The sequence below is a fragment of the Molothrus ater genome, chromosome 3 (genome assembly GCF_012460135.2).
Source record: "Molothrus ater isolate BHLD 08-10-18 breed brown headed cowbird chromosome 3, BPBGC_Mater_1.1, whole genome shotgun sequence".
Classification (NCBI taxonomy): domain Eukaryota; kingdom Metazoa; phylum Chordata; class Aves; order Passeriformes; family Icteridae; genus Molothrus; species Molothrus ater.
Window position 1 is genome coordinate 69,995,677 of NC_050480.2, and position 27,484 is coordinate 70,023,160.

The 27,484-nt window shown below is 43.0% G+C and overlaps 1 protein-coding gene across 2 annotated transcripts in view; it reads right to left on the reverse strand.

Moving 5' to 3' along the window:
* PTCHD4 (patched domain containing 4) overlaps window positions 1–27,216 on the reverse strand; it is an 84,663-nt gene extending 57,447 nt beyond the window's left edge. Inside the window, exons 1-2 of one of the 2 annotated variants that reach the window (XM_036381265.2) lie at window positions 26,579–27,216; window positions 1,848–2,328 (exon numbers count right to left, since the gene is read on the reverse strand). In XM_036381265.2, coding sequence (XP_036237158.1) covers window positions 1,848–2,328; window positions 26,579–27,004 — 907 coding nt within the window. In that variant the 5' untranslated portion in view covers window positions 27,005–27,216. Of the gene's footprint in view, window positions 1–1,847; window positions 2,329–26,404 lie in introns of both variants that reach the window. The other variant, XM_036381264.2, reaches the window with a different exon arrangement.
* Between the last annotated feature and the right edge of the window lie 268 nt (window positions 27,217–27,484).

A 27,484-nucleotide genomic window follows, 5' to 3' on the forward strand; every position in this document is an offset into this window, starting at 1 on the left:
AATACACAATTTAGGGAAGGTGCTTTTCATCACTTCAGGTTTTTTTCACCTTTACTTCAACTTGCTGCACAAGCAAGGCAGTGTCTTTTGGTTCCTCCTTTGGTATGCACTTCCTGACACACAAGGAAAATGTTGCCCAAATCTGATAACAGGCATGACCCCCCCTTCACTTCATCCCTTTCTCCATTCTTTGTTTCCCAAACCCACCCCCTGGCACAGGTCAGGATCCACCCGTCACAACCTGGCACATTCTCTGCTGGTTTTCTTCCATTTCCCCATCTCAGCACTTTCTTTCCATCAACTCCTCTGGCACCACAGAGCCAAGCACAACATCTGAAGAGCTGGCACAGGCAGGGCAGTCCATGTCAGGGGCCACTGCCACAGTGCAGATGACTGAATTAGAGGGTTTGGCACAGCCTTGTTTATCACTATTAATGAAGCTGAACAAAACGTGCAATTCCTTGGGGTCTTTTGCCTCACTCCTCTCTTTCCCTTCTGGAATCTTGACCAGTCCCTCCATTCCACTCCTTCCCACCTCAAGTAGCTGCTCCAAAGATTCTGAGAGCAGGACTGATGAGGCCACAGCTCTGCCCTTTTGTTTAGTGACACAGATGTATTATTAGGGGCTAGATTTAATAGGAGGTTGGGATTGGGGATGTTTTCTTAGGGGAAGATAAGAAAATATGGTCTTTTGGAAGATTGAGGTTTTAAGGAAAGTATAAGACCCTTTTTCAAACCTTGACTCTGGCTTGTGACTTTGCATATTTAGTTGACTCTTACATAACACAGTACTTGTTTTGAGGACTAGAAGCATGAACAGCACTTAAGAAATTAGCTGTAAGAATGCAGAGCTCTGGCCACAGGGAAGATTCTCTGCCATCTGAAACTGAGCATGTAAATGTTTAGTTATGGGCTGCCACCACTGAGGTTTTGCCCAGAGTCATCACTGGGGTTCAGATTCATGGTATGGCAAAACTCTGACAAGCTTGGATGTGAAGGCACCAAACAACGCTGCCTCCATAGCTGAGCTGGGCACCTTCCCTCTGCCTTTCCAATGCAACTTCCCAGCAAGCTCATCAACCACACGGATGCACTGGAAGTGCTTGGAACCAAACAGTACTAGAAAGTAATTGATTGAAAGCAATTCTTCTGCCTAAAGAGCTGGGTATTACATTTGTTCTTGTTCCACACCTTCCCCTGTCAGGGTGCCATGCAGAGGAAATCTGTGCAGCTGATCTGGGATTTCACAAACCAAGGGATTATGTGCCACAGATCCTGACAGGCCTCTGTGCTCACAGCCTGGCAAACACCACAACTGTAATCTCCTCTCTGAGATAAAGTCCATCAATCTTATTCTTACACCAACCTCTCCCACTCTGCCCTTCAGGCAGAGCTCGAAGAAAAGCCCTTCTTGGGAGGGATGTTAAAATCTGCCCTTCCTTGGTACCCTCCTGTTTAACTTACTCTTTTGGCTGGCCTCCCGTCAAAGCTGGGTCAACACATATCCATTTTGTCTGCTGAGCTGACTAGTTTTCAATAACAATTTCTCCTTCATTCTGTAACAGAGATCAATAGAACTGCCCCTCTCTCATGTTGGCTGAGATTCCAGGAAAGTAATTTGCTTTTTATTGTTGCTACTGTTTTGTTTTGTTTCCATTTTTCTTTCTTTTTTTTTTCTTTGTTTTTTTTTTTTTTTTTCTTTTTGGCAAGGCACAGATCAATTTAGAAAGATGAAAATGACTTAGACTTTCACTCAAAGTAAAATCTGCACTTTATAACCCAGGATGTAATTTACAATTCTGTCATTAAACTCTGTTAATCCTATTATTATGAAGATAAATAATTACCCATAGCGAAGAAAGGGATTCCCAACAGAGTAGAATTATATTTTCCATCAGTAATGAAAAATATCCCTGCCGCAGTGACACTGGAAATACAGATAGTGAGCACTCCCAGGAGTCCCAGGAAAGGTTTGCTACGCAGGCAGTCCTTCATGGAGCTCGAGAGGGTAGCAGTCAGGAGAATCAGCATCAGGCTCACCAAAATCTTGCCCCTGGCCAAGAGACTGGTCTGGTGGAAGTCCTTCCAGAGGCTAAAGGATGCTAGTGAGTAGAGCTGCAGATCCTGGTGATCCAGCTGCATCTTGTGCATCAGTTTACAGAATTCACTCTCCCACTTCTCCCCAATGAGGTCCTGGGTGACAGAGCCATACGTTTGGAGGTAGTAAGTGATTTGGATGGCTCTGGCTGATTTGACTCTCTGGTCCTTGCTGTTTGGCACTTCCATTACCCCTCCAAGCTGGTGGCCAATGAAACTGCTTCTTCCATCCTGGGAGAGAAAGCAGAAAAGATGAGCGTGTGGTTATCGTGCTTGTGACGTGATGCAGAGATAAACTCAGTCTCCTCTCACAGACATGCCAAGAGCTCTGCTCAGACACCACTGCACTCAATGGGAGCCTTGCCACTCACCTCACTGGGCTTTGGGATCTGTCCCTGCTCCCTGCCACAACTCTGTCTTACTCATTACAGGCTCATTTGCATTTCTGTGCTGCAGTTCAGTGACTGCTCAGATATTCATTGCAGTCTCAGGGATTCCCAGATACCCAGGACCAAAATGTTGCATGCAAGCTCCTCACCCCGTGGGAGAGGATGAGCTTCCACATTTAACTGCTGGACAATGACAAATCTCCAATTACTACAAAAAGTTTGAGATGAAGAATAATTTCTGAATGATTTGTGATTTCTTGACACTTCAGAAATTATTTTTAAAAGTTGAAAATGTACAGAAAATGAATCCTGATTCCTCAGGATACAGACATCCACAAAGTTTAATAGCTATTCTGTCTCCAGAAAAATATAATTAAAATTAGACTTTTTGAATTGTTAATTTGAGATTTCATGGATTTATATCAGTGGCACAGAGAAAATAATCAACCTTAAACCTAAATTTAACCAGGATTTAGTTTTTTAATTCATTTCAAGAGTATAAACCTTACTTTGGTCTCACTTATTTCAGTAAATGCTAGGACATATAAAACTCCATGACAATCAGTAAAGGACATATCAAGTCCACTCAACCTCTGCCTGTTAACCAGAGCAGGCATTTTTTTTCTGTAAAGTTATCTGGCTCCATTTAAATATTTGGTTTGGAGTTTTTTTTCTTTTATTGTTGGAAGGATTTAATAAGAAAAGTCCTGTGAGAAAGGTCCTCTCTCTGTAGCCACTGGTTGTAGGATAATTGTATGTGCCCCTTCCAAGACAGGGGAAGCGTGTGTTGGTTCAGAAGATCAAATCCAGTTGTAAACTGAGGAATAAGACTCAATGATAAAATTTTCCTGGCACAAGTAATCTCTTTTATCAAAAATTCTAAATCCAGGGATTGTCTTTTGCACACCAAATATTTTGCTTTCTCCCCAACATAAATTATAAGTTTTCAGATTTATTCCTCTTGTATTTTAATAAAAACATAAAATTATCAAGACATTGTTGTCTAAACTATCTTACAGCAGTGTTATCTTATATGAGATAACATCTTTTGCCTAGGCACATACTGGAATGAGCTGAAAGCTTGAATTTGGGAGAGGCTCTGCCCTCCACATGCACACATGGAAGCAGTCATCTGCAAAAGGCCAGAACCATTTGGGGGAGACACTTTAACATGTATTGCATCCAGCATTACCCATTTCTAGAAGCACCTGTGCTGCATGCAGGTCATCATCTGAAATTGCCAGACCTGCTCATAGCAATGACCCCCATCCTAAGGAAAAATCAGTGAAATGAGGCTTTATAAAATTTAGATGTCTTCCAGCATGTTGACTCATAGAGCAAATAAATATCAGAAATTGGGAGACTGTTTAAAATGTTTTATGTACTCACCTTGATTTCAATCAGGTATGTAAAGGAGGTAATCCTCCCACTGAGAAATGTCTCCCTATGCCTACTTTCATGGCAGGAGCTCACACTGTTCCCAGCTTTGCCTGCCAAAGCCCAGGGAACATGACAAAGTGCTTTTCAGAAGTTCATTTTTTTCCCTATTCCCAGTTGTTATTCCCACAAAAATAGTGGCTTCTGGCAAGGGTATCCTGGCACGAGCTGACACAAAAGGTGAACTGCAGTCTAGTGCCAGCTTCCCAAATCACCTGGAGCCTCATTGCAAATGTCACATAAGCAGAGACAGCTATCACAGAGGGGCAGCTGCTGCTGTTCAGACTCCAAAAAATCCTCATCCTCAGCATTTAATGCTTGAATCCTGTTTGGATTTTTTATTACTACTCTCTCTAAGGAGAGGTCACACCTAACACTCAAACACTCACAAAAAGTGCATTTCCAAGCTGGTAATTAAGGCTTGAGCAATGGACTCCTGGCTCACATTGGATGCAACTTTACTGCTAAAAATCCCCACTTGGCACCTCTTTGAAATTTTGGAGAGAAATTTCCCATTTCCTCAGTGTCTGGGCAGAGCTGACATTCAAAGGCTTGCAGGAGCTGCAGGATTCTGTAGCAGCACAGCTCCCAGCCCAGGCAGAGCACTGTAATTCAGGTTTCATTGATTCACTATGCAGCAGGCACCGCAAGGTTATGGGAAACTTTGTGATGACCATCTGCCTTCCCCTGCGAAGGGTGCAGTGAGCGACGGCCACATTTCAAAGGAGGCAGCAGAGCAGGCACAAATAAGTCATGTTCTGCTGTATCTCCTGTGAAACAGCAGATAACAGCTATTTTTTACACTGATGTACAATAGGGCACCCAGCTCATATGTCAGCAAAACAGAGAGTAAGCTTTCAGATGGAATCGGGGAAATCACAGGCACCGGATTGCTGTGAGGACATTTTGTCTGTTCCCTTCTTTCTGGAGGCAAATTGTTTCCTATCCAAGCAAGGGTTTTGCCTTTGCTGCAGTTAAACACGAATGTGGCCACCACAGCACTTGGGAAAATGGGGCTTTTCTCTGACACAGCTCTTGGAGAATAACAAAATCAAAGAAGAGCTTGGATTGGTAGGGACCTTAAAAATCATCTTTCCAAGCCCCCTGCCATGGGCAGGGACACCTTCCACTAGTCCAGATTGCTACAGTCCCTGTCCAACCTGTCCTTGAGCAGGTCCAGGGTTGGGGCAGCCACAGCTTCTCTGCAGTGGTTACAATCTTAGTGAGGAAAGCAGAAGAAATATGGGGGACAGCAGTCTTCTGTTCACCCCATTTTATGGATGGCAACTGATGTGTAGGAAAATAGAGATCCAGTGCTAACATGAATTTCAGCACCTCCCAGAGTCCAAGACAGGGACCTACCTGTTCTTGGAATCTCATGGGAGCTTCAGAGGAATTATTCACTGCCCCAAGTCCTCTGTTATCCTCCAGGACCAACTGAGTGAAAGAACAAGGCATGAAGGGCTAAATTCCTGAACTAAGCCTAAGGTCTGGGAAACAAAATGTGCCCAAAATGACTTGTGTAAGTGATGCCTGAAGAGCCAGGCAGGTTTTGAATAAGAATCCACATAGTTCTTCATTAAAAAAGGTGCTTTCTGCTAATTAGTACGTCCTTCCTGGCATATGCCTGCATGCTGCTATTTTTAATTTCATAACATATTTTGATGTTCCAGACTACAAACCCCTCATACTTTTACCTACATCTGTTGCTATTCTTTGATACTATATACAGAAAAACAAACCCCCAAAATAAGTAATAATAATAATTATTGGTCCTAGATGATTTTATACCCATGTATCTACAACAGAAGATGCTAATTGACTTTAGCAAGGTCACTTGCATGGTTGGAATCTTGTTTCAAATTCCCAAGCTGAGAATGTGTCCTTCTCTTTTTCAATTTTTTAAAAATATCTAATGAAGTCTTAACAGTGTCTGTTCTTCCAGATTCTCATGGCAGGTAATTCTCTCCAGACCTGAGCATTTTTAAAGATGCAATGAAATATAGATCACCTGCTGGGGCATGTGATATATCATCTAAAACAGGGGCCAAGCAAAATTCTTTGCTTCAATGGACATTATTAAATTGTTTTTTGTGTTCTTCCTCCTCTTTTTCTAGTTGCCTCAAAGGCATTTGATGTATTTAGGCTCTGAAAGGGAGGAGAATGAGAACTAAGATGAGAGGCATAAACAGCTTCACCTTCCTTTCCCCCCAGCATGATGGACTTTGCCACCGGTGTCGATGCAGACCTGACCTTGCTTGTGGTTGAAAATCCAAACTCCTTGTTTTTTCAGCAGCAAGATTCACTAATTGTGAATGAATGGGTACAGAATAAACCCCTGCTATGTTTCAGGATGGAAACTTATCTGTAAATGATGCTTGAACCCTTAATTTCCTAAGAAGATATGTAAGTGGCATGGGAAGTTTGGCTTGCTCCAGAGCTGAGGGCCTCTCAGGTTAAAGGAAACCAGCTGCTCCTACTGAGCTAAATGTCTTCTGCTAGTGATAATAGTAGTAGGCACAGATCCTCTCAGCACGCAGCCCAGAGGGACACTAGAAATACTCCCTCACTACTAAAATTACCTGTGGCCTTTTTTTTTGTTTGTTTCCTTAATATTTTCAGTGCAGCTGCTGCAGGCCCAGCTCCCACTGGGGGGGCCTGTGTGGTCACTGCAGCACCAGCCCTCGGCAGGGCCTTGCCCTATGCTGGGGGGTTTTCTTTGTCCAAAATCACTCTAAGTCAGGAAGAAAGGGGCTGTAGTCAGTGCAGAGAATGGCAGGGAGGGCCAGCTGTGGGTGTTGGCACTGAGGGATGGGGTTTAGTGGTGGGCCTGGCAGTGGCAACTCAATTGTTGGACTTGGTGATCTTAGAGGTCTTTTCGAATATAAATTATTCCATCATTCATCTCTGCTCCGAATGGCATCAGCCTCCTCTGGCTTTCCTCTCACAGGAAAAAGGGAGGGTTTGAGCTATTTTTGAGAGGACATGGCTTCTACCTCCTTAGCACCTTGCTCAGCAGAGGTTGGGCTGGTGAGGGTTTTAAAACTCTTTTCAGATCCCTGGCAACAAGGAAAGGAGCCCTTGTTCCCTACTGCTTGATCACTCTCATTCAAGTACACCTACAGGACCTTAGCCAGCAAACTTATCTCTATTTTTATTTTTCTTTAACTGCTTCCTTTCATCAGTGATAGATCATTATCAAGCTACATTATAGAAATGTTAGGATAAAGCATGCCATCCTACTTGCATGCTATTTTATCTTAAAAGCTGAAAGTGTTCAACAGAGGGCAACCAGGAAAGTCTGCTGAAATACATTGTGTGATAAACATCCTAATGAAATCAATGCAGTTGTTTCTCCCTCTGATAAGGACATTCCTACTCTACTGTAGGTCACAGAAAGTATTATGCTAAAAAACACAGAAGTTGGGATGAAGCAAGTTGCTTTTCAGCCAGCTGCCAGTTTTCAAGGTAAAAAAGTAATAAAAAATTTAAGTCCCCTTTCATTTAGGGTTTAACATATTGGGCTGCTCATGTCCCTTTCGGCCTCACTGAAAAACTTTGGAGGAAGATTTTTTTTCTCTTCAATCAGACTGATTTTTCTGTCCCTGTCCCTAGTACAGTTATGCATAGAGACCTTGTACCAGTCGATCCCTGTTGCACAGCCACCAATTACCAAAAATTCTTGCAGCATTCCTTTCCAGAGCAGAGCACATAATGCTGATTCATGTCAGCATTTTCCCACATGTTTTTATGTAGGACTTTTCCTGCCCTTGCAGCTGTGTAGGTGCTCCTGCACTGTTTGCTGTGCAGCTGTTCTGTAGTGATGAAGGATGGAGGGAGCATCCAGAGCAGGTGAACACTGAGGGCAGCACATTTGAGGTAGAGCTACACCTTGTCTGGCTGGGAACAGGGACAGAGCATGGCCTAGGGATCTGTTCACACACCAAAAATGAATTGTATGAAAGTGGCATGAGAAGTTATCCAGGAAATAATTGTCTGACTCTCTGCTGCAATAAAGAAGAATTCATTTATTTCTGGCTACTCAGCAATGATGAAGCTCAGCTCACCAGCTGGCCAAGAAAATTTGGTTTATAGTCATTGTGAAGAGTCAGGCACATCTAAAGGATGATCTACTCCATCCTGAGGTACAGGTCAGAAGCAGATTTGTTCTCTGCAGTTGCCTGCCTCTCTCCCCTTAAAGCAGAGGCATAAGATTTCTTGAGACTTGACCCCAGATTTTATTATGCTAAAAAATCCCTGACCTGCCTTGTCATTCCTGGCTCACGCTGGCCCCTTCACAGACGTGTACTTCTGGTTAACAAACCCACAGCCCTTCATCCCCTTCCCAGGGAAATTATGGGCTTCTAGGGTGATTTTTAAGTGAAAAAGAGAAGTACACAGAGCATCCAAAAGGGAGCCAGAAACATCTGACACCTCTTTCTAATGACTCTGGGCCTGTACCCCTACCCTTAACAGCTTTCTGTTTCTAGTTTTTGATAAAAGAAGCAAGAACAGATGAAAAGTGTTTCAAGAGACATATATTGTAGTGTTAATAACAGAGAATAAGAGAATGGCCCTAGAAGTAAATCAAATTGTGGAAGAATTCATAAGGGTGCAATAGCAAAGTGTGACTGCTGTTAGAGAGCTTTTCTCTTTGGAGGAGCTTCTGGCAGTGTACAGGCTGTTTCTGAGTGGTGCTCCTCACTTTGCTCCTTCAGTGTCACCCTGTCAGGTTTTTTGAGAATCATAGTGTGATCAGGTTTGGAAGGGACCTTTGAAGGTCACCTGGTCCAACCCCCTGCAATAAGCAGGAACATCTTAATCTAGACCAGGTTGCTCAGCCACATCCAACCCGGACATGAATGTTTCCAGGGATGGGGCTTCCACCATCTCTTTGGACAAGCTGTCCCTGTGTCCCATCAGCCTCAATGGCTGTCGAGGCAGGGGAAGGACAGAAGGGAAGGAAAAAAGGTTCTAACTTCACCTTCTGCTTCCCTTGCACATCCCTCTGAAAAGAAAATACAAGATAAGCTCTCTCCCTCCTACACCAGTTTCACTCCACTTCCCTCCTAGACTATATTTCATTCTTACATCCTTTGCAGTCCCCCCTTCATTCTTTGTCTATCTTCAAGCTCTTTGTTGCCCAACTGATCCCTTCACCCACAAGGTCAGATTCCCATTCAGTCCATCTCATATCCCATCCCAGCTCCTTTTGGAAAAGAGGAACAGATTAAGTGCCCAGCAGAGCTTAGTCCCCAGCTGTCCTGAACAGCACCTGTGCACCCAAGGACACAGTGGTGTCCTTGAAGCTGATGAGCAATACCCACGTGGGCTGTGATCTTTCATCTCCCTAGGTGGGAAGGGTGCTGGAAGATGGGGGTGTCACCAACAGCACAAAGAGAACTGCAAGGACTGGGGGATAATTTTGGGCTACATCTGGTCTCTCTGCCTTTTTCTTCTCTGCCCTCCATCAGGAGCAGGACACAGGCACAGCAGTGAAACAGCTTTGGCACGGAGTGTTCAGGCAGGTGAGCTGGTCTCAGCATCCCAGCCCCATGAGATGGGTGCAGGGGTGAAGGGCACAGCTTTCTTTGGATGCCCAGCAACCTGGGGACGCTGGGATGGCTCACACAGGAGGAATGTGGGTGACTCAGAAAGGTTTGTAGGTGACACAAGTTCACCTTTCACAGGAGATCTGTGTCAGCAGGACCTCTGAAGTTGCAGGTTACCCTGGGTGTGTAAATCTACCAGGTATTAAAACATGATTGTCCTCTTGTTTCCAGCAGGCACAGAGCTCCTGCTCCCCCCTCACCATTTACTGACCTTGGAGTTTCTGCTCTGCCCTGCCCAGGATCACAAGCCCTCAAGGCAGAACCTGGGGACCAGCCTCTGCTTTTCACAGCCTGTTCTTTACCAGGGCAAAGGTAAGGCTGCATCTGGCCCCTAAGTCCTTCAGGATGAAGTATGATGATGAAAGTAGCCAGTGCAGATCAGAACTTTTGCAAGGAGATGCCAAGTGGGGGAAATCCAAGCTCCTGCATTGCTTGGTAGAGCTGTGACTGTCCACCTATGCAAACTGAGAAAACATTCAAACCTCTGCCAGTTGTTAAGCCATGAAAACTGCCCAGATACAATTAAAAAAAAGAAAAAGGTGCTGGTTTCTGTGGTCTTGCCCACAGCTACTCTTCATCTCAAAAGATTTTGCTTGTGCAAACACAGGAATGAATCATTGACAGCAATGCCTCGAGGGAATTGCATAAAGCACCAATATTTGGATATACACAGTTAACACTGTATTTAAACACTCTCACTGACATATGCAGGAATGTCAGTGAGAATGCATTTACTGTCTCTCATGTTTGGCAGTCTCTATGAATCTATATCATGTGTACTTTTAATCAATAAATACTCTATATTAATTCCAATTTCCTCCACAGCTTAAGTGCAATATTAAAAATGTTCAAAGGAAAGGAAGAAAATTACGAGTGTTAAAAAAATAAGAAGTGTTTTTTCAGTGCGGACCAGTGGTCCATCTAGCCCAATTTTCACTCTCTGTCCATTTCTAAACTATGATGCACCAAGACAGTGTCTTCCACAATACAGATGGAAGATGCATTTGGGAGTCTCAGAGTATTGTTGATTTTCCAGCTATTCAACAAAAAAGGAAATGAAATTACCTACTTGGAAGGAGGAGGAGGAATAGAACTGTTCAATTTTTTAAATAGATGAATTCTTCTCATAAATGCAGTGATTTGAATTATATTAGCAACAAAAAGTAAGCAAATGAATTAATGAATTAAAGCTATCTTTGTACCCCAGTGAAATTCAACAGTTTTGTTATCTCAAGAGGGTCTTGCATTTCTCCAAATGGAGTAAACAGGACAACCCAAATTATTTCTATCTCTTGGGAATATTTAATCTTAAGATTTCTTGAGGTCCATGGAGATACAGGTTAAACAAGACCTTAATTACTAAATTAAAAAGACAGCAGAATACACCAGAAATATAGAAAGCCTTCTTTCTTGTCTTCTATCCATATCAGCAAAAAAAAAGGACAAAAACTGCTTGAAAAACTTCATCCCATACTCCATAAACCCAAGCTAAAGAGATTTGGGTGGATGAGAATGGGATCCAGTGACTGTCCCTGACAGGAGATTCTAAAGAGAGGATACAGATTTTCACTGACAGATTTGTGGGCTCTCTTGCTTTGAGAGCATCCCACCTTGTGCCTCTTCTAATTGCTTTCCTTATACCACTTGAAGTCCAATACACAGAAGAAATAGGAAGAAAATCTGCCAGAAAGTGAAAGGGATTGGATTTGCCTGGTTTTATTACTTCATTTAAAGGAAATGTTAAAAAACAAACAGCAGAGAATAACAAGTGAGCAGTAAAGCAGATCCACAGGAATCATTTAAGCTTTAACAATCTGAAGTTTCAATAATGACACAGAAAAGGGTGCTTTTTTTCTTTTTAAATTATGTTTTATGTTGGCAAACATCTCTTTAATTTTATCTGTCTCTGCTCATCCTCTTTTCTCCAGGGATCAGCAGCCAAAGTACTGAAACACTGCAAAAATGTTCTATCAAAGGCAGGAAGAAAAGAAGTAACTGAGAATCAGACAGAGCCAAGTGTGATGTGGCAAGATTTTGAGGCTAGAATAGTTTTGAGGTTAATTTACAGGTAACTGGATTAGCTAAACCCAGCCTTTGAATACAAGATGCTGCTGTGCTCTTATCCAAGTCCTAGCAGGGACTTCTACTCTCACAATGCTCAGTAAGATATAACAAGGCACTGCACAAAGCAGATACAGTTGAGGACACTTAACACTTCGAGCTGAAAATTCCTCTTTTCTAAGAGATAATTAATCAGTTTCCCCTCTTTTTTTATTATTCTCGAATTTGGCATTGTGCAGCAATTTCTCTACCGTGAAGCATCCCTCCCTTCTCTCCAGCACACACTGGCTTTTAATGAGTTTGGCCATTTGTTAGCTGGAAAGAGCCAAAAAAATGTCTACTTTCAGATGCTTTCCTTTTTTATTCTTTTTTATTCTTTTTTTTTTTCATGGTGCTGGACAAGGATCTGGGAAGGGGAAGTGGGAATGAGGCATTTAAATAGGTCTGTGTTTATGCATTAAAATCTAACTAAAGCTGGGGTTCTGCTAACTCCCACCCAGGGTACTTTTGAATTCAGTACATTCATAGAGGTTTTTGACACCCACATTTGAACATCAGCAGGTAGCTTTTATATTTTTAAATTATAGCTCAAGATCACCTTGGAATGTGTTCCCTTCTTGGTAAAATCTTGTGTTCTTAGTAGCCCATAGAGATGAAGGTGTTGTCATGTGCAATCCTCTAACAGGTCTTCTTTAATTTTATCCCATTTAAAAAAGGAAAGCCTGTGGCATCATGGCAGGTAATACCACATCATGCCATGGCATCAATGTGAAATTGTTCAAAAACATGTAGATGTGGTGTCTGGGGACATTAATGGTGGACTTGGCAGTGTTGGGTTAGTTGTTGGACCTGATGTTCTTTCCAACCTAAATAATTCTATGATTCTCCACTTTGGGCTTCCCAGTGGCTCTCATCACTGCAGAGCTCTTACACTGGAAGTTCACCAGCACTAGGAGGGTTGGATTTCTGTATTTTCTCAGTCATACTCTGTGGGAGAGGGTGTCTTGCACTGTCTCAGCACAGGGCACATTGCAGTGGTATACCAGTGTAACACAACAGCGTGAGACAATCAGGAAATTTTACATCATCCCAAACCCTTCACCTAGAGATTGCAAGGGGTGCCACTGAGCAAGGTCTGCATGCCTAGAAAATTATCTCAATGCAGCCTCTGTGCTGTGGAGGACTGGGATGACACAGAGAAAGTCCAGCAGATGCTGAGGTCTCAGGTCAGACCATAATCATTGGTCACCAGTGAGGTTCGGCAGGGCCCAGGACCCTGCTGTGCAAATACAGCTGGAGAAGCTGCCCATGCTCCACAAATCCTCCCATTCTGGTGCTGGACTTTCTTTAGTAGCTGTATTTCTCAGTGTGAGCTGGTGATGCTGGTCCCTTTCCTCTCTGTCCTAAGCTTGCATCTCTTCCCTGCCAAGCATGGGAGCAGCTGCTCATGTGGTGTGTGGTGAAATGGATTGGGGAAATAATCCAGGCTTATGCAAACTGAACAGGAAGGGAAAAAGAAAAAAAAACCAAACAAATAAAAAAATGAAAAAACAAAGATTTAATCCCCTCATTCCCTCCTTACTGCCATCTGACAAAAGGTTTCTTTAATTTTCTCTGCTCAGACCCCCCGGTCTGGTGGTGATATCAGCTGTGCCATACCTGAAGGTGGCTGTATTTCACAGCTGAGTATTTGTCCTTACTCTGGATACACAATCTCGATTATCTTCAAGGAGAGTTTCTGATTTGGATGTGCCTCTTCAGCCAGAACAAAGCATGAGAAGCCCCAATTGAGGCTCTGAGATCCTGAGCCAGGCTGTCTAACCAAGGCACCAGGTTGGGAATGTCAGGACTACTGTGAAAATGTCAGGACTACTTCACTGGCTGCTACAGGAAAACAGGGCACCTCTGGAGGGCAATTTTTATCTTAAATGGACTGATTCTCATTCTTAGGGATTTTAGTCCTCCTAAAGCCTACAATACCCCAAAGCCAAGTTTATGTACCTTCATAAAATGCTTGAAGTTAGGTTATGTCTGTTCCTAGATGTATAAGTTAATGTAGTGATGCTGTTAAGAATGAGCACAAGATACAAAGTGAGATTAATATTTAATTACTGTGTATAAGCACTTCTGGAGAAATGCAGAAATTCTCTGTAAATAATATTAACAACCATCTTTTCAACTTTTCAACTATTTCAGATGTTTCCTTACAATACATCAAAGCTTTTCTCCCCAAATATATATTTTACAATTACTGTAATGCCATAGGTGTTAAAAAACAAAAAAGGTTTTTCAAAATCACCTGCTGTACAAAGTGATTTTTCAATTTTATATTAGTATAGTCTATTTGGAAGGGTTTTGGTTCTGGCAGAACAGGAAAGATTGGACTTTTAATTATAAAACAAAAATGTTGCAGATGGTGGGACCTTGTGGTATCTAGCCACCTTTGGATTTCAAGCAAATATTTAGGGAAAAATTCTGATAGTGTAAGCCAAAGAGTAATCAAATGGTAAAGCACTTCCAGATGATGGAATTTCAGCATTTGTCTTCTGAGCACTCTGCAAAATCTCTGTCTCCCTGCTGCAATAAACTGCCAATATCTGGCAATCTATTTTGGATGAGGATGGCATTTAATTCCAGTTCCTTCAGTGGGAGCTAATTCCTTATTCAGATTAATGTATTTTAGTTCTTTTGCAACTGTCTAATAATAATTTCCAAAAAGAGTTTTTCAAAGCCCTGCCAGAGATTTGGGGTGAGAAGAAGTTGCAATGGACTTGAGAAGCAGCCTGGATTTTCCCTGTGAAATTATTCTAGTAGGTTTTTTTCTCATGTCAGGGCAAACACTAATTATTCCCTAGGATTTTTGGAAAATCTTCATCTGACATGAGTCTCTTCTGTTAAGATCTCTAGATTTAGCATATCCTCATACTTCAGAAATTTCATGGAATTTTTTTTTGGGGTGATTTGAAATAAAAGTATAGTGGCATTCATTCACATCACCTAATTTTCACCATCTGAAAGGTTAATGCATAATATGAATATTATTTCTCTGGTCCATAATGTCTTTGAATGGTGAGTTTCTCCTGTCCTAATGTAGATGTTTAGAAAAACTGAAATTAATTACTCCTGCAGATTCACCCTTCTATCCTCTGTTTGCACACTTTAGATTAGATGCTGAATAGGAAAGGGCTCATATTAGAGGAAAGAGATGTGTTGTTATCGTGACTCTCTGCATGAGCACCCACAAATTGCTCCATCACAGACCCTCACTGGAAGGGTCCCAGCCTGACTCTGAAGACCAGACCAGGTCCCATCCACTGCAGCAAAGGCCCTGATGTTGTGGACAAAAAGAGGAGAAGAAATGGCCTGACCCCACAATTATTTTCACAAACATCACCAGCCATTTCCTAGACAATCGTTCTGCAATCATGCTCAAGTTGGACAAGAAATAGGATATGATCCAGCTGAATATTTCATAAGTATCCTGTTCAACTAAGTTTTAGGACTGTCTGCTACCATAATTTTCCCCTGGCACAACCAGAATACAATTAAGAAATGACAAAATTCAACAGGGACAAAATGGACCAATTTGTGACATTAGGGGTATGAGGATTTTCAAATTTGAAGTGCTAGGGAACAATCAAACAATGCACAACATGGCAAAAGGACTTTTACAAATCATCCAAATCCAAATCAAATCACCCATCAAAAATCCACAGTCAGCACAAAACTCCAGAAGAGGACTTGTTTCATTCTAGAAAGGAACAGAACAAAAGGAACAAAGAGAAGCAAAATTCCATCAAGGCTTCCCTGACAATTTCACACATCCTCTGCAGCCTCCAAAGCACTGTTCAAGCTCTATACAGGGAGCTGTGTGTGTCCTGCTGAGCTTGATCTACAAGAAGGTGAAGGAGGAAGGAGAACATCGAGTACTGAAATGTCCCTACTTGCAAAGCAGTGTCAGAGTCAGAGGTAAAAGTAAGTGCCTTTTCTCTGGGGGTTGCAAAACCAACTTCAACTTCAACTTTGTCTTTGACCTTGGTCATGTCATTTAAGTGCTGCACCTTCACTTTGAGATGGGCAGAACTCAGCTAACATGAATCAGTTCCAAGGGAGGAGTCTATGTTGCCCTTTAGGCACCAGAATGCAAACAGAGCTCTTCAGAAAATTGTATTATTTTCTGCTCATTTTTCTAACTGCTCTGGATCTGTCTGTGTAAATTCTGTGACTCAGCTGCTGCTGACATGTCCTTCTTGCTTAATATTATCTGTGAACTTCACTTCTGTGCAATTCAATTCCATTTCCTGATAATTAATAGAGATGTTAGATGAGACCAGACCTAACACAAATTCTCCAGATACCCTGCAAGATACCTTCCATAAACTTGTTACATTATCATTTATCATGATTCCTCGTTTACAATTTTCAGCCAGTTTCCAACCCACATGACTGATTTCCCATCCAAGCCAATATGAATTAATTTCTCTATTAGGGTTTCCTCATAATCCTGCACAGGCCACGGAATGGGTTAGACTGACCTTATAAACCTTTTATGTGTTTGACCTCTTGATGTTACATGGAAGAGTCTCATAAAACTCCAACAGCTCTAAATTTCTCAAGCAGCACCACAGCCCTCCTTTATGATGGGAAAAATCAATGTAAAGGAGAAGTCACAGCAGAATATGAATTCTTGAATGTATAGCCCTGCACCAAAACCACCATCCAACATCCCAAACTGCTCCTTTACCAAACATCTGGAATGTTGTCCTTTGTGTTTGCTGTATCCTCATGGAAGCAGCTGTGGGAAAAGGCAATTCAAATTGTTTAGGTGTGAACCTGAGTTTTTTGAGTTTCATCCTGGGCTATTCCCTATCCTGGTTATCTTTTCTTTAGCTGCTCTAAAGGAAATGAAAACACATCCCATTCTGCCTTATTTTTCTGTTATTTTTACTATTTTAAAATGTAATTGGGTTTTCCACAATGGAAGTATCAGAATAGCTCCTAAAGGAGCTTTGTTCATATCTGTTAAGTAGTGACAAATGATCTGTTTTAACTTGCCTTTTGAGGTGAATGTTGTAATGAAAAAACCATGGATCATATGCAATTACAGCATTTGACATTTATATGAGACAAATTTCCCTTCAAGGATGTCCTCCTTCTCCCACTTCCAAAATCTGATAATTAAGGCAAGAAGATGGTAAAAGTTGTAAGGATACAGGCTTTATTCTTTTAGGAGTATAAAAAAAAAAACAAAACACCCTTTTCTTTAGAATTGAATTCTCAAAACCAAAAGTGAAACGCTTTATGAGACCAGGGGAGCTCTTAAGCTTGTCAAGCTTGTGAAATTTATTTTAGGGTATATACCTAAAGCCTAATGCTTGTGCTAATCTTGAAGCCTGGGGATAGAAAAGAGTGGAGAGACATTTGTAAATCTTCAGAAATGTTCGCATTTCTCTGTGGGTGTCCCAAATTTCTATGCCACTTACAATGACAAATCTGTTGTGCATCCACTGGGTGACCAGTGTTTTCTACATGCAGTTGGGAAATTAGTTATGGACAGGAAAATTAAGGTTAGTTAACAAAGAAACACCACTGTAAGAATATTTATTACCACATATTCCAGGCATTCCTGAAGAGAAGTGGGTTTGTCATGTAGATGCAAAAGTCTACATGGTGAAATCTCTTTTGAGGGATGTTTTGTGCTTATCTGTGAATAAAACCTCACTCAAAGAGTCAAGAACATGAACAAACCGAACTGTAAATTTTAGGGGAAAAATGCACATGAGTATTTCCATGTTGCATCTACTTGGCACTGAATTTATTAATGTATTTGTTTAATGTATTAAAATCTGCACTAAGAAATCATCCTGGAAAATGATTATGAAAAAGTTGATTTATATTGAAGTCACAGATTCTGCCAAAGAGATGGAATTGCATAATGAAATACTGCTAACAACATCTTTCTTCTTAATGAACCACACAATTTTTTACAAACTAGACGGGCTTGGAAAACTGGAAGCCAGAATCACTTGTCCCATCAATACAGTGCCTTGGTCTTCAGTGTAAAACTGCATTAACAAGAGCCGGAGCACCCTCCTGGTGGGTAAATTCATGTGCAGGGGCACTGGGCTGTGTCCTCAGCCAGCTGGGTGACTTTATTTTGCTGTGATTTTCCTTCCCTAAAGTTTGAATATAAGAAAAAAAATTCCTCCTAAAGTGACATTGTTTTTTTCCTCCTTTATTTTCTAATCTAAAGTATAATGTGAGTTTTGGAATAATTTTGAAAGACTACCTAGAATGACCCCTTTTAATACAAAAAACCAGGAATATTTTGTTAGGGCATGTCAAAATGAAACTGTGGGGACCTGTCCTTATCCTTCCATCCTTCAAAATGAAATTAGGTGCAGGATGGACATTGTTTCAAAAATGCTTTTGGTTTCAAGAGTACTGTAACTTCAGATAGAAAAAAATGCAGCTGAAGATTTTTGGGCCATCCCAAAAAATGGGGTTATGCAAAATTTAGTCCAGGTAATTCAACATTTAGAACAGAAGCACCAAAACCCTCCATGGCCACTGCTGAATCATAGCACCCTTTAGGAAGATGTTGACTCGTATGTAAAAATGCACCATGCATGTGGCAAGAATAACACCTGCCCATCAGGCTGACAACACTCGTGTGACACTGGTGGAAACAATTACACAAAGTGTAAGGTAAGCTTTTCTTTCTTGTTTCAGTGCCAAACTTGGGCATGACGGCTCAGTGCCCCAGAACCAGCCCTGCAGGTGGTGTTTATCCTTACATATTGTGAGAGATACATGTCAGGTGTTTGGGCTTCCCTGTGGAAGTATTAACTGGGGTCTCCGAGGCGTCCCATCATTAGCACAAGGAAATAACTGTGGCAGGCTGGAGATGGATCTTTAATCCTCTTTGCTTACACTGCATTGCACTAGGAGTCTCAGTGGTGTCTGTTGCCTTCAAAGGTGTGGGGCAGGAAGGCAGGACTGCCCTTTACCTTCTCAGATGCCCTTAGCACAGACAAGCAGGCTTTAGGGTTTGTATAATTTTTAAAAAAGAATTGGTCTGCAAGACACCAAAATACTTGCCATCATACGTACCCAGGAAATGTTACACAGATGTAGTGCCAACTAATTTTTTAGCTATAGATGATTATCAGACCAAAACTTTCTGCAAATTCTCCAGCTAGTGACATGCCAGTCTCACAACTCATGCTCACCCAGCAGTTCCCTGTCTGTGATGCCAGTTTGCTGGCAAGAGTGGACTGGAGGAGGGAGTGTTTGATGGCAAAACATAAAACCAGGGAGAAAAGCTGATCTGGCCAGCTCACAGCTGTGAAGGCTGTCTGGTGTCTTGCAGAGCTGCTGCTGGCATGCAGGAATGTTGTTGTGTAGGAATTGCCCACCAATGTATGAGTGGTGCTAAGGAGAAGAAAAAGAACTTCAGCAAAATTTCATACCAGGGCTGCCACCAAAAAAATGATTGCCAGTTTGCCCTTGAGCTGATCCCACAGTAAATCTTTTTAGATGGAAATCTTCCTGCTGCCACCAGCTCACCCTTGCCAGTGTCATCAGAGATCCCCAGCACTTCACCTTAAGCTCCTGCTCTCGAGTGGCCTGACCAGTGTAAAAGTGAGGCCAATTTACACCCAGTGAGTCCAGGGCTAGGGCAGTGACATGTGCCACTGCATGGGATCATCTCTGCAATGCTCAGGAGCTCAGTCACTGCTCTCTCCCTTTGTAGGATGCTTCACAGCCTCACTTCCAAGAACTTCCTTTACTGCCTATTCCCCACATGAGCACCTCACCCCTGGGCAGGTAGGACAACAGAGAACAGGACAAATACAGTGAGAAAAAGAGGTATAAAAGACTTCATAGCTTGCTCCTTCAGCATCTCATTTCCTTCCCCTCTCCTTTCCATCACTCAGAGTGTCTGCTTCCCTGCACTGTTGAAGATTCTCATTTGTGTTTAAAGCTGTTTCACAGCTCAAGTCCCAGCCATGTCTCACTGTTTGCACTGTGAAGGGGCAGTGGATGTGGGGCCTGCATAAATTAAAAGCTTTCAATACAAATGCGAGATCACGGTGTCCCCAACTCAATTCATGTCTCTTGGAAAACCAGTAGGTGGGTTCTTTTGTAATAACCACTGCATAGAGGTTTTCTATCTCAGTGTCTGAAGAGATTTAATATGGGTTTTGCTCTTACTGTTTTACAAACACCTATCCCAGCTTCATTTTTTGCCCACTAAGATATGCCTGTAAATGCATACCTACATGGATGCTAAATAATGTAAGAACTTCTTTTTGGCTATATTTATCAGTCTAATTTCATCCTTACAAGGTTCCTATGACTTCTAACTTATATGAGGGTCTCCTCTCCTCTCCTCTCCTCTCCTCTCCTCTCCTCTCCTCTCCTCTCCTCTCCTCTCCTCTCCTCTCCTCTCCTCTCGGAATATGTCATGCCTTCTTTACTAATGCTAATAAATTTTATTCTCCTGCCTCTCTGGGTGGTACCTGATTTTTTTTTTTTAATTTTTGTTTTAATTCTTGTTACAGATACCAAGAATACCCATCTGTTGTAAAACTGAAGACAGAAGTTCAGAGCCCTCCAAGAGCTCACACAGCCAGTACAGTAGGGGGCTACAAAGACCTTTTGGGAAAACACAGAGATGGCTGTTATAGGAAGACATCACGTCAGTGTAGAAACATTGGCAAGCCTTAACAAAATATTAAGTAAAGGAAATAAATGGTTTTTTATGTCCACAGAGGACTGTCTTTTTAGAAAAATGGCAAAGTTCTGCTGGGCTTTCTCCCTTTGGCAAGCAGATGACATTCATCCCAGATCCCCAGAGATGAGCCATTATCACTAGCAGAAGGGGTTTATAATTGCATCTTGCTCTTCTCTCCTCCTAAACAACCTTCCAATTGCTTCTTTATTATTATTCACATCAAGGCCTGGCACTGCACAAAAGGCCATGTCCCCCTGCAAGTGCTGACAAAAGTAAAAGTGGAATAGCTGGGAGGGAAAGGCAGGAAGCAGACAACCAAGGTCATCCAAAAGGTCAATGGAGAATACTTTCCTTGCAGTCTTCTACATGGCCAGAGCTCTCAGCTATTGGATGGAAAGGAATGAGCCCCACACCCAAGGAACTTGGTCTCTACACCCCTCATCAGCTGAAGGTGGAATGTCCCTCAGAGACTGACAAGGAACTAAGCTCTGAACTGAAGAACAACAATTGAAAAAGAACACCCAAACACTCATTCTTGCTTTGCTTGGTCTCTGCTGCCTTTCTGCTGCCTTTCTGCTGCCTTTCTGCTGTTTGTTTACATTGGAGTGGCTTATCCTGGTACATGTTAACCCAGTTTCATGTTCCCAGTGTAGTCAGGGCTCATAGTCTGGCTTTGCTTTACAGGAGGAGAGTGTTACCTTAATGCTTGGCCTATCCGAGCCGAGGCAGAGACCTTTCCTAATGTACTAAGCAAAGGGAGGAGTGGAGACTTCTCCTAAAATGCAAGGAAACACTTATTTTCTTGCCCAAACTGAGCAGACAGGATGCCTGATCACATCCTCAAAAGCTGATATCTGCAGAGCTATCTCCCAGCAAAGGCACAGCTCCACCAGCCCATCCAGGTGAGGAGGGTCAGGAACCCTCCCCAGTGCTGCTGGACGGTATGGAAACACAGTTGGAAGGGTAAAAGTGTCTTTTTTTCCCTAAAGTAGTTTCCCAATCTGTGAGCCCGAAGATGCTCCTGGGCTTCAAACATTTTCCACTTGCTTTCATGCTACTGAGCAGTTATTCTGAGCTCAGCCTGCCCCATCCTGTCTTCATCTGCAAGGCTGAGATGAAAACTATCTGCAGCCTCCAGCCTCCCTCTTCTGATCTTCTCCCTGCACATGTTTTATTATTTTGCTTTGACTTGGTAGCTTTTTCCAGCCACAGAACACTTCACAAAATCCTGAACCACATGCTTGGACTGGGACAGGTGGTATCACAAATGGGTGCAGAGCCACACTGCTTCTGAGAAGCATCTGCTCGTTGGAGTTAGGGCAATCTTACACTCCAAGTGCTTTTACTGAAGGGATAATCAGTTTGTGGATATTATTGATGCATAGATGCCTACTCTGATGGAGGTTGGGTCTGGTTTCATATCTTCTCTGTCCCATAGAGTTGTCCCCCTCAGGGACATATAAGGAGGGATTAATTTTAGATCAGTCAGAAAGACTCCACAAATGCAAATGGAGTGAGACTCATTTAAAAGTACAGCTGTTAATGTGAGAAAAATTGAGAATCTGGCCAGTAACAAAACTGCAATTAGAGGTTTCAAGATGTTAAATGAATGCAAGTAATTCTTCAGCTTAAGCAAGAGCAGACTCAATATCCAGCTGATGTGTTTATCACAAATGTGGTAATAGAGATTTCTGGATTATTGGCTGCTATTTTGCCTAGTGTTCATAAATGACTGATACTTAATTAATTGAAGGCAATGTTACAGGAACCAATCTGCTGACAAAGGTTTCTTTAAACCAGCAGTTGTCATATTTATTTTGATCTCAGACAGGCAAGTTCTCAGTTATTATCTTTTCTCAGACAAAGTAACAAATAAACATGAAAAGCAACAAAGAAACAATAAAATGAAATTCCTGAAAAATGTTTTTATGCTTTTCTTTTTTTCCCCTTCCATATAAAAACTGTGTTAAGAAATAACTTTCATTATTTTTGTTTGGGGTTTTTTTTTGGCTTTTTCTGGAATAGGACAGCAAATTTTCTGTGGTTATAGGCAAATCAGGGTCAAAAAGCAATCTCTTCCCTCATATTTCATGGTACACAAGAAGTAATCCTCAGGTAATCAATAATTCTGTTTATACCAACAAATAAACTGTGCCTCAGACCACATTCTGGCCCTGGAGGCAGGGGCACAATGTGCTCACTTCTAAGAACACCACACACTGTTATACATTCAGCAGGATGAAGCGGATTTACCAAGCCAGAGCGGACTCTTTTCCATGCTGTCTCCCAAGTCATGCCCAGTCACTGTTCTGGAAGTCTCAGCTGACAAAAACAAAGCTGATATTTGCCAAAACTTGAGATTTAACAGTTTGATGACTGATGCTGAGTGCTCAGTCTGTGCAAGTTAGGGCACAGTCCAGACTCCAAGCACAGGAGCATCTTTTTTATGTCCTGAACTGAGGAAGGCATGAGCAATGTTCTCTAGGAAGTGTCTCAAAAATCTTCATCAAGACTTCATATATCCAGCTTTGTTTTCCTGCTCTGCCACGGTCTATCTGCATGACCTTGGGCAAGTCACTCTCTGGCTGGGCTGCAGACTGCAGTGAGCAGGCTACTGTGTCCCCAAAGCAATGAGAGCTGGCATTTTCCTTCATCCTGGTTCACCTGCACTTGCCTACAATGACCCCTCAGTAGCCAGAGTGGATTTTAAACCCATCTCAGGCGTTTGAAACCACCCTGCAGTCTGTGCTCTGAATGTGAATGCTGTGTCTCTGCTCCTTGTCTGGTGAGTGGAGAGACCAAGTTCCTGCCTTACAGAGGGTAGAAGTATTTAGGGCTGTAAGTTCTTCCAACACTACAGCATGTAATGGTTAAACAATTGTCCTTTACATCCAGATTTCCTCAGGAAAAGCCAGGCAGTTTCATCAGATTTTGCAGCCCGATAACAGCTGCTTCAAAACTGGAGCAGTTTTCCCAAACCTGCTTGAGTGGTTCCCAGAAAGAACTGTGGCAAACCTGCCAAGAACTCACCCCCTGTCAGCCTTCAGCCAGCCTCACCTGAGAGGTTTGAATTGATTTGGCCTCCATCAGGAGATGAGAAGAGAGACAAAGTGAAAGCTTCTCACAAGGCTTGAGGGAAATAAAAAACTACAAGATGTTTTTGCTGCTCCCAGATGGAGCAGGAGGGAAAGAGCTCAGCACTGTCATTGTGTCCCAGACCAGCACAGTTTGACACTTGACCCATGTCAAGTAAACTAAACTGTTCTGTAAACTAAACACATATGGGGCACCTTCATGGTTTGTAAATCCCCATATTGTTTTCAGAAAAATTTTGTTTAATTTGAGGCCGTTATTAAAAGAGCAAAACCTACCAGTATTAACCAAGCAACATGACCTTTGAGAAAGTGAGGCAACCTAGAAGATCCTACAGGGTCCTAATGGTGCAGGAAAGTTTAGCTGAGAAGAATCCCAAGGGCATGGACCAGTGAATGCGATGAACACTGGCCCACATTGAATAAGAGCAGGCAGATTTGGGTCTCTTGTTTGCAGTCCCATGAGGTTTAACCACAACTTTTCCTTAATGTCACAGTTCAAGTGTGAAGAAATACAAAACCTCACAGATACAGCCACAGGGGTTCTGTGCCTTTGCTAGACATCCAGAAACTCATCTACCCAAATGAGTGCAGCATCTGAAATGTTTCTGTTTAAACACAATGAGACACATCAAAACAAGAAATACAGGCCTGAGTTTCCACAGCCTTTGCTCAGAGGTGCAAAGAGAGGAAGGTCAGTATACAGCCTGAGAGCCAGGATTAAACCAAGATCTTGCCCACAACTTCCTAACCCTTGGTAGATGGGACAGCAAAGATGACAGACATAAACTAGTGAATTATTTTATACGAAACAGTAATTTAATCCCAACAGCTGGAGCCAAAGAGACCAGAGAAGGTGAGTCTCTGCAGACACACCATTGTTGAAGACCAGCCCAGGTTCAGGGCTGACCACAGGTCCATAATAGAGTCCTTAATATATAATAAGAAGGAAAATAGTGGCAAAGTGTGTTTCTCTTTCTCAGTAAAAGCAGGAACCACAGAAATGAGTTGTAATTGCTGGCTTTTATCTGAAGTGCAGTCACAGGCTTTGGTGGCTTTACCTTCTTTCCCTGGCAAGAGGACAAAAAGCTCCCCACCCTGCTCTGTCCAGCTTTAAACTGAGTTACTTAAGGGTGTTTATTCCCTCACCCAGAAGATGAAACACAACTCCTTGGGAGATTGAAGGTGCTGGGATGGTGTTTGGAAGTGCTCACAGTTAAACTTCTATGTTTTGGGAAAACTTTTCTCTGTATGTGAATTATCTGGCAATCCAATATGTTGCTAATCCAGACCACATAATCTTTTCCTTTGCTTTTATCTTTAAAAAAAGGAGGAGCTGTAGGCAATCTTCTAATGAAAAAAACACAGTGCAAGTGACTGCATCCTAGTTTTGATAAGATCAGTTAGGGTTTGTCTAGAGAAGAAAATTAACCTGGATTTAGAGGATATGATGACTATTTCTGTATAAAGCTGCTTTATAACACTGTTAGTCTAGATTATCAGTGTTCTCCACTGAACTACCTTAATTTTAATTCTAAAAATAAACAAAATGTAAAGGATTTGCTTTAATTCTGCAGTAATAGCATGAAGATAAAATTTGTTCAGGGATATTTAATCCAGAATAACTTGTTTTTCTGAGCACTCTTTGCACTCAGGACTTTCTAGCAGTAGCAAGGACACCTTTTCATTTCCACACACTCCACTCAGGCAGCCACAACTCTGTACAAAGCAATTACTGTAACATCTACAGCCACGGGACCAAATCCAAGCTGTTCCACCTGGCACTTTTATTGAAGGAAAAAAGACAATCAAATAAAATCAATCTATGTCTCTGCTTCAGATTTCGGAACAGGCACTGACTTTATGGGATCTTTTTCTGGTAAATGTACAGTAAGAAACAAATTATAACTTCAGGATCTTAGTGCTGGTACTTGCAAGAGCATGTCCCTTACCCCCAAGGAACTCTTTGAAAAAGGGGGAGAGGTAACCCCAGAGATCTCTGGTTTACAAGGAGGAGCATGTCCTCTCCCCTGTGACCTGAGCCACGAGTAAATAGTGTCCTAGGGAGTTTGTTACACTCTGTTAAATAAATCCTGCCTCTGGTGCAATGCCCAGGGGAGCATGCCGATGGACTGTAATCCACAAAAACTTCTTTTATGAGCTAACTGCAAACTTTGTACCTTATTTACTCACAGCAGGTTAGTCCTGGTAAGTGGAATTGCCCCAGATGGGAGGGAAAGCAGATGGGTGCTTGTGTGCCAAGGAAATAGTCCTGAGATAATTTGTGCCAAATTGCTTATTCTTTTAATTGGGAGGACTGAAACTTCTTTCACCTCTCACCTTGTTTCAACTTTGCTGGAAGCCTCTAGCTGGTGGGATCCATCCCAAAACTCCAGCCCATCCATCAGCGACAGAATTAACAATTTTTACACTGAGAGAGAAAAAAAAAATCCCACTTCCCTTCACCTTCTTTGCATGCAGGTAAAGAAGGCAGGACACCTGAAATTGCTTCTGGCCCAACCTTCTGCTGCTCTTACAGCACTGGCAGGGGCAGGGAGACACAGGACCTCACTGTGCCTTTGAGGAAAGCTTTTCTTGGCCACATTAAAGACAAATTATCCCACCACAGCAGTGAGGCTGGAAAAGGTGATAGTGCAAACCAGCTCTCCACCCCCCACCGACCTCCTGTCCCTTTCCCCCCGTGAATTGAACCTTCAAGGCATTGCAAGGTCTGCCGGTGCTCAGGCTCTTCTCCGCTCCCTTCTTCTCCTGCTCTGGCAGCAGCGTCCGGTTCCCCACCCTCCCTCCTCACCCAGAGCAAAGCAAGGCACCAGATTCAGCTGCTTCACGAGGAAAGCCCAGATCACACACATTTCCATAGAGAGAGAGAGATATGATTATATTTCTCTTTGCTGCTTAGGACAAGAAATGAAGTGCTGCCTCTTTAATTGGCAAAAGCATGCAGTAAGAGCATACCTTTAATTTAGTGTTGGGATAGCTCACTTGCACCCTGGCTGTTGTCTTATTGGAGAGGGCAGCCTGCCTCAGATCCTCTAGCACTGAAATAATATCATCCAGCACGCATTTCTTATCCTGATTTCTCAACACACACAGATGGGAAAAAGTATAATTATAGCCTTTGTAGTTCACCTTCATTTCCAGCACGGCTCGGTGGATCTGCAGGATCACATCAGCCTGATGCAAAATATTGCCTCCGGGTTTGGAGAGGAGAATCACCCTGCCATACCTCCCCGGGGTGTGCAAGTCCGAATACAGCTGGCTTTTGGATTGATCGAGGGAGAAAAGGCTGCTGGCTAAGCTCCTCTCGATCTTGGCCAGGCTGTGGCTGGGGGCTACCAGGCTCTCCAGGTCAGTGTCAGGCTGGAAGCGGTTGAGCAGGCTGAAGCCGAAGATGATGGTCAGGACTGCGGGCACAGTGAGGAAAAACACCGGATGCCTGCTCACGAATAAGCCCAGCTTGTAGAAAAACGACTGGAGCCCTCTGTGTATCACCTGCCGCAGCATCCTCCACCAGATCCAGCCTGCAGATGCTCCTGGCCGTCTTAGAAAGCACATGTGACATGTGTAGCTCCTTACCCCTTCCTGCCAGTTTCCCTTTCTCTCTCCCTCTCTCTCTACTACTCCTTTAAAAGACTGCAGCAAGTTGCAGCAAGACAGCCAAATATTGATCAATGGGGTGTGTGTGTGCGTGCGGGTGTGTGTGTGTGTGCCGGAGATGGAAGGGACCGGGCAGGGGAGGGAGGAAAGGGGGGGTGGGGGTTCCTTGCCTTTTTTTCCCTCTTTCTCTCCTTTTTTTGCCCCCCCGCTCTCCTCCCTCCCCCAAGCCAGGCAGCATCGCCGCCCCCCTTCCCGTCCCTCCCCTCCCGCCCGGTGCCCCCCTTTCTCCGGCGAGGCTCGGGCGCTGCACCGGGAGCGCTGCCGGCTCCGCAGTGCCCGCTCCGCTCCGCGCCCCGCGCAGCCCCGCGCCCGGCCCCGCTACTCCGGGAGCTGCGGGCAGCGCTGCCGATCACCCCTCCGCCCCTTCACACACACACA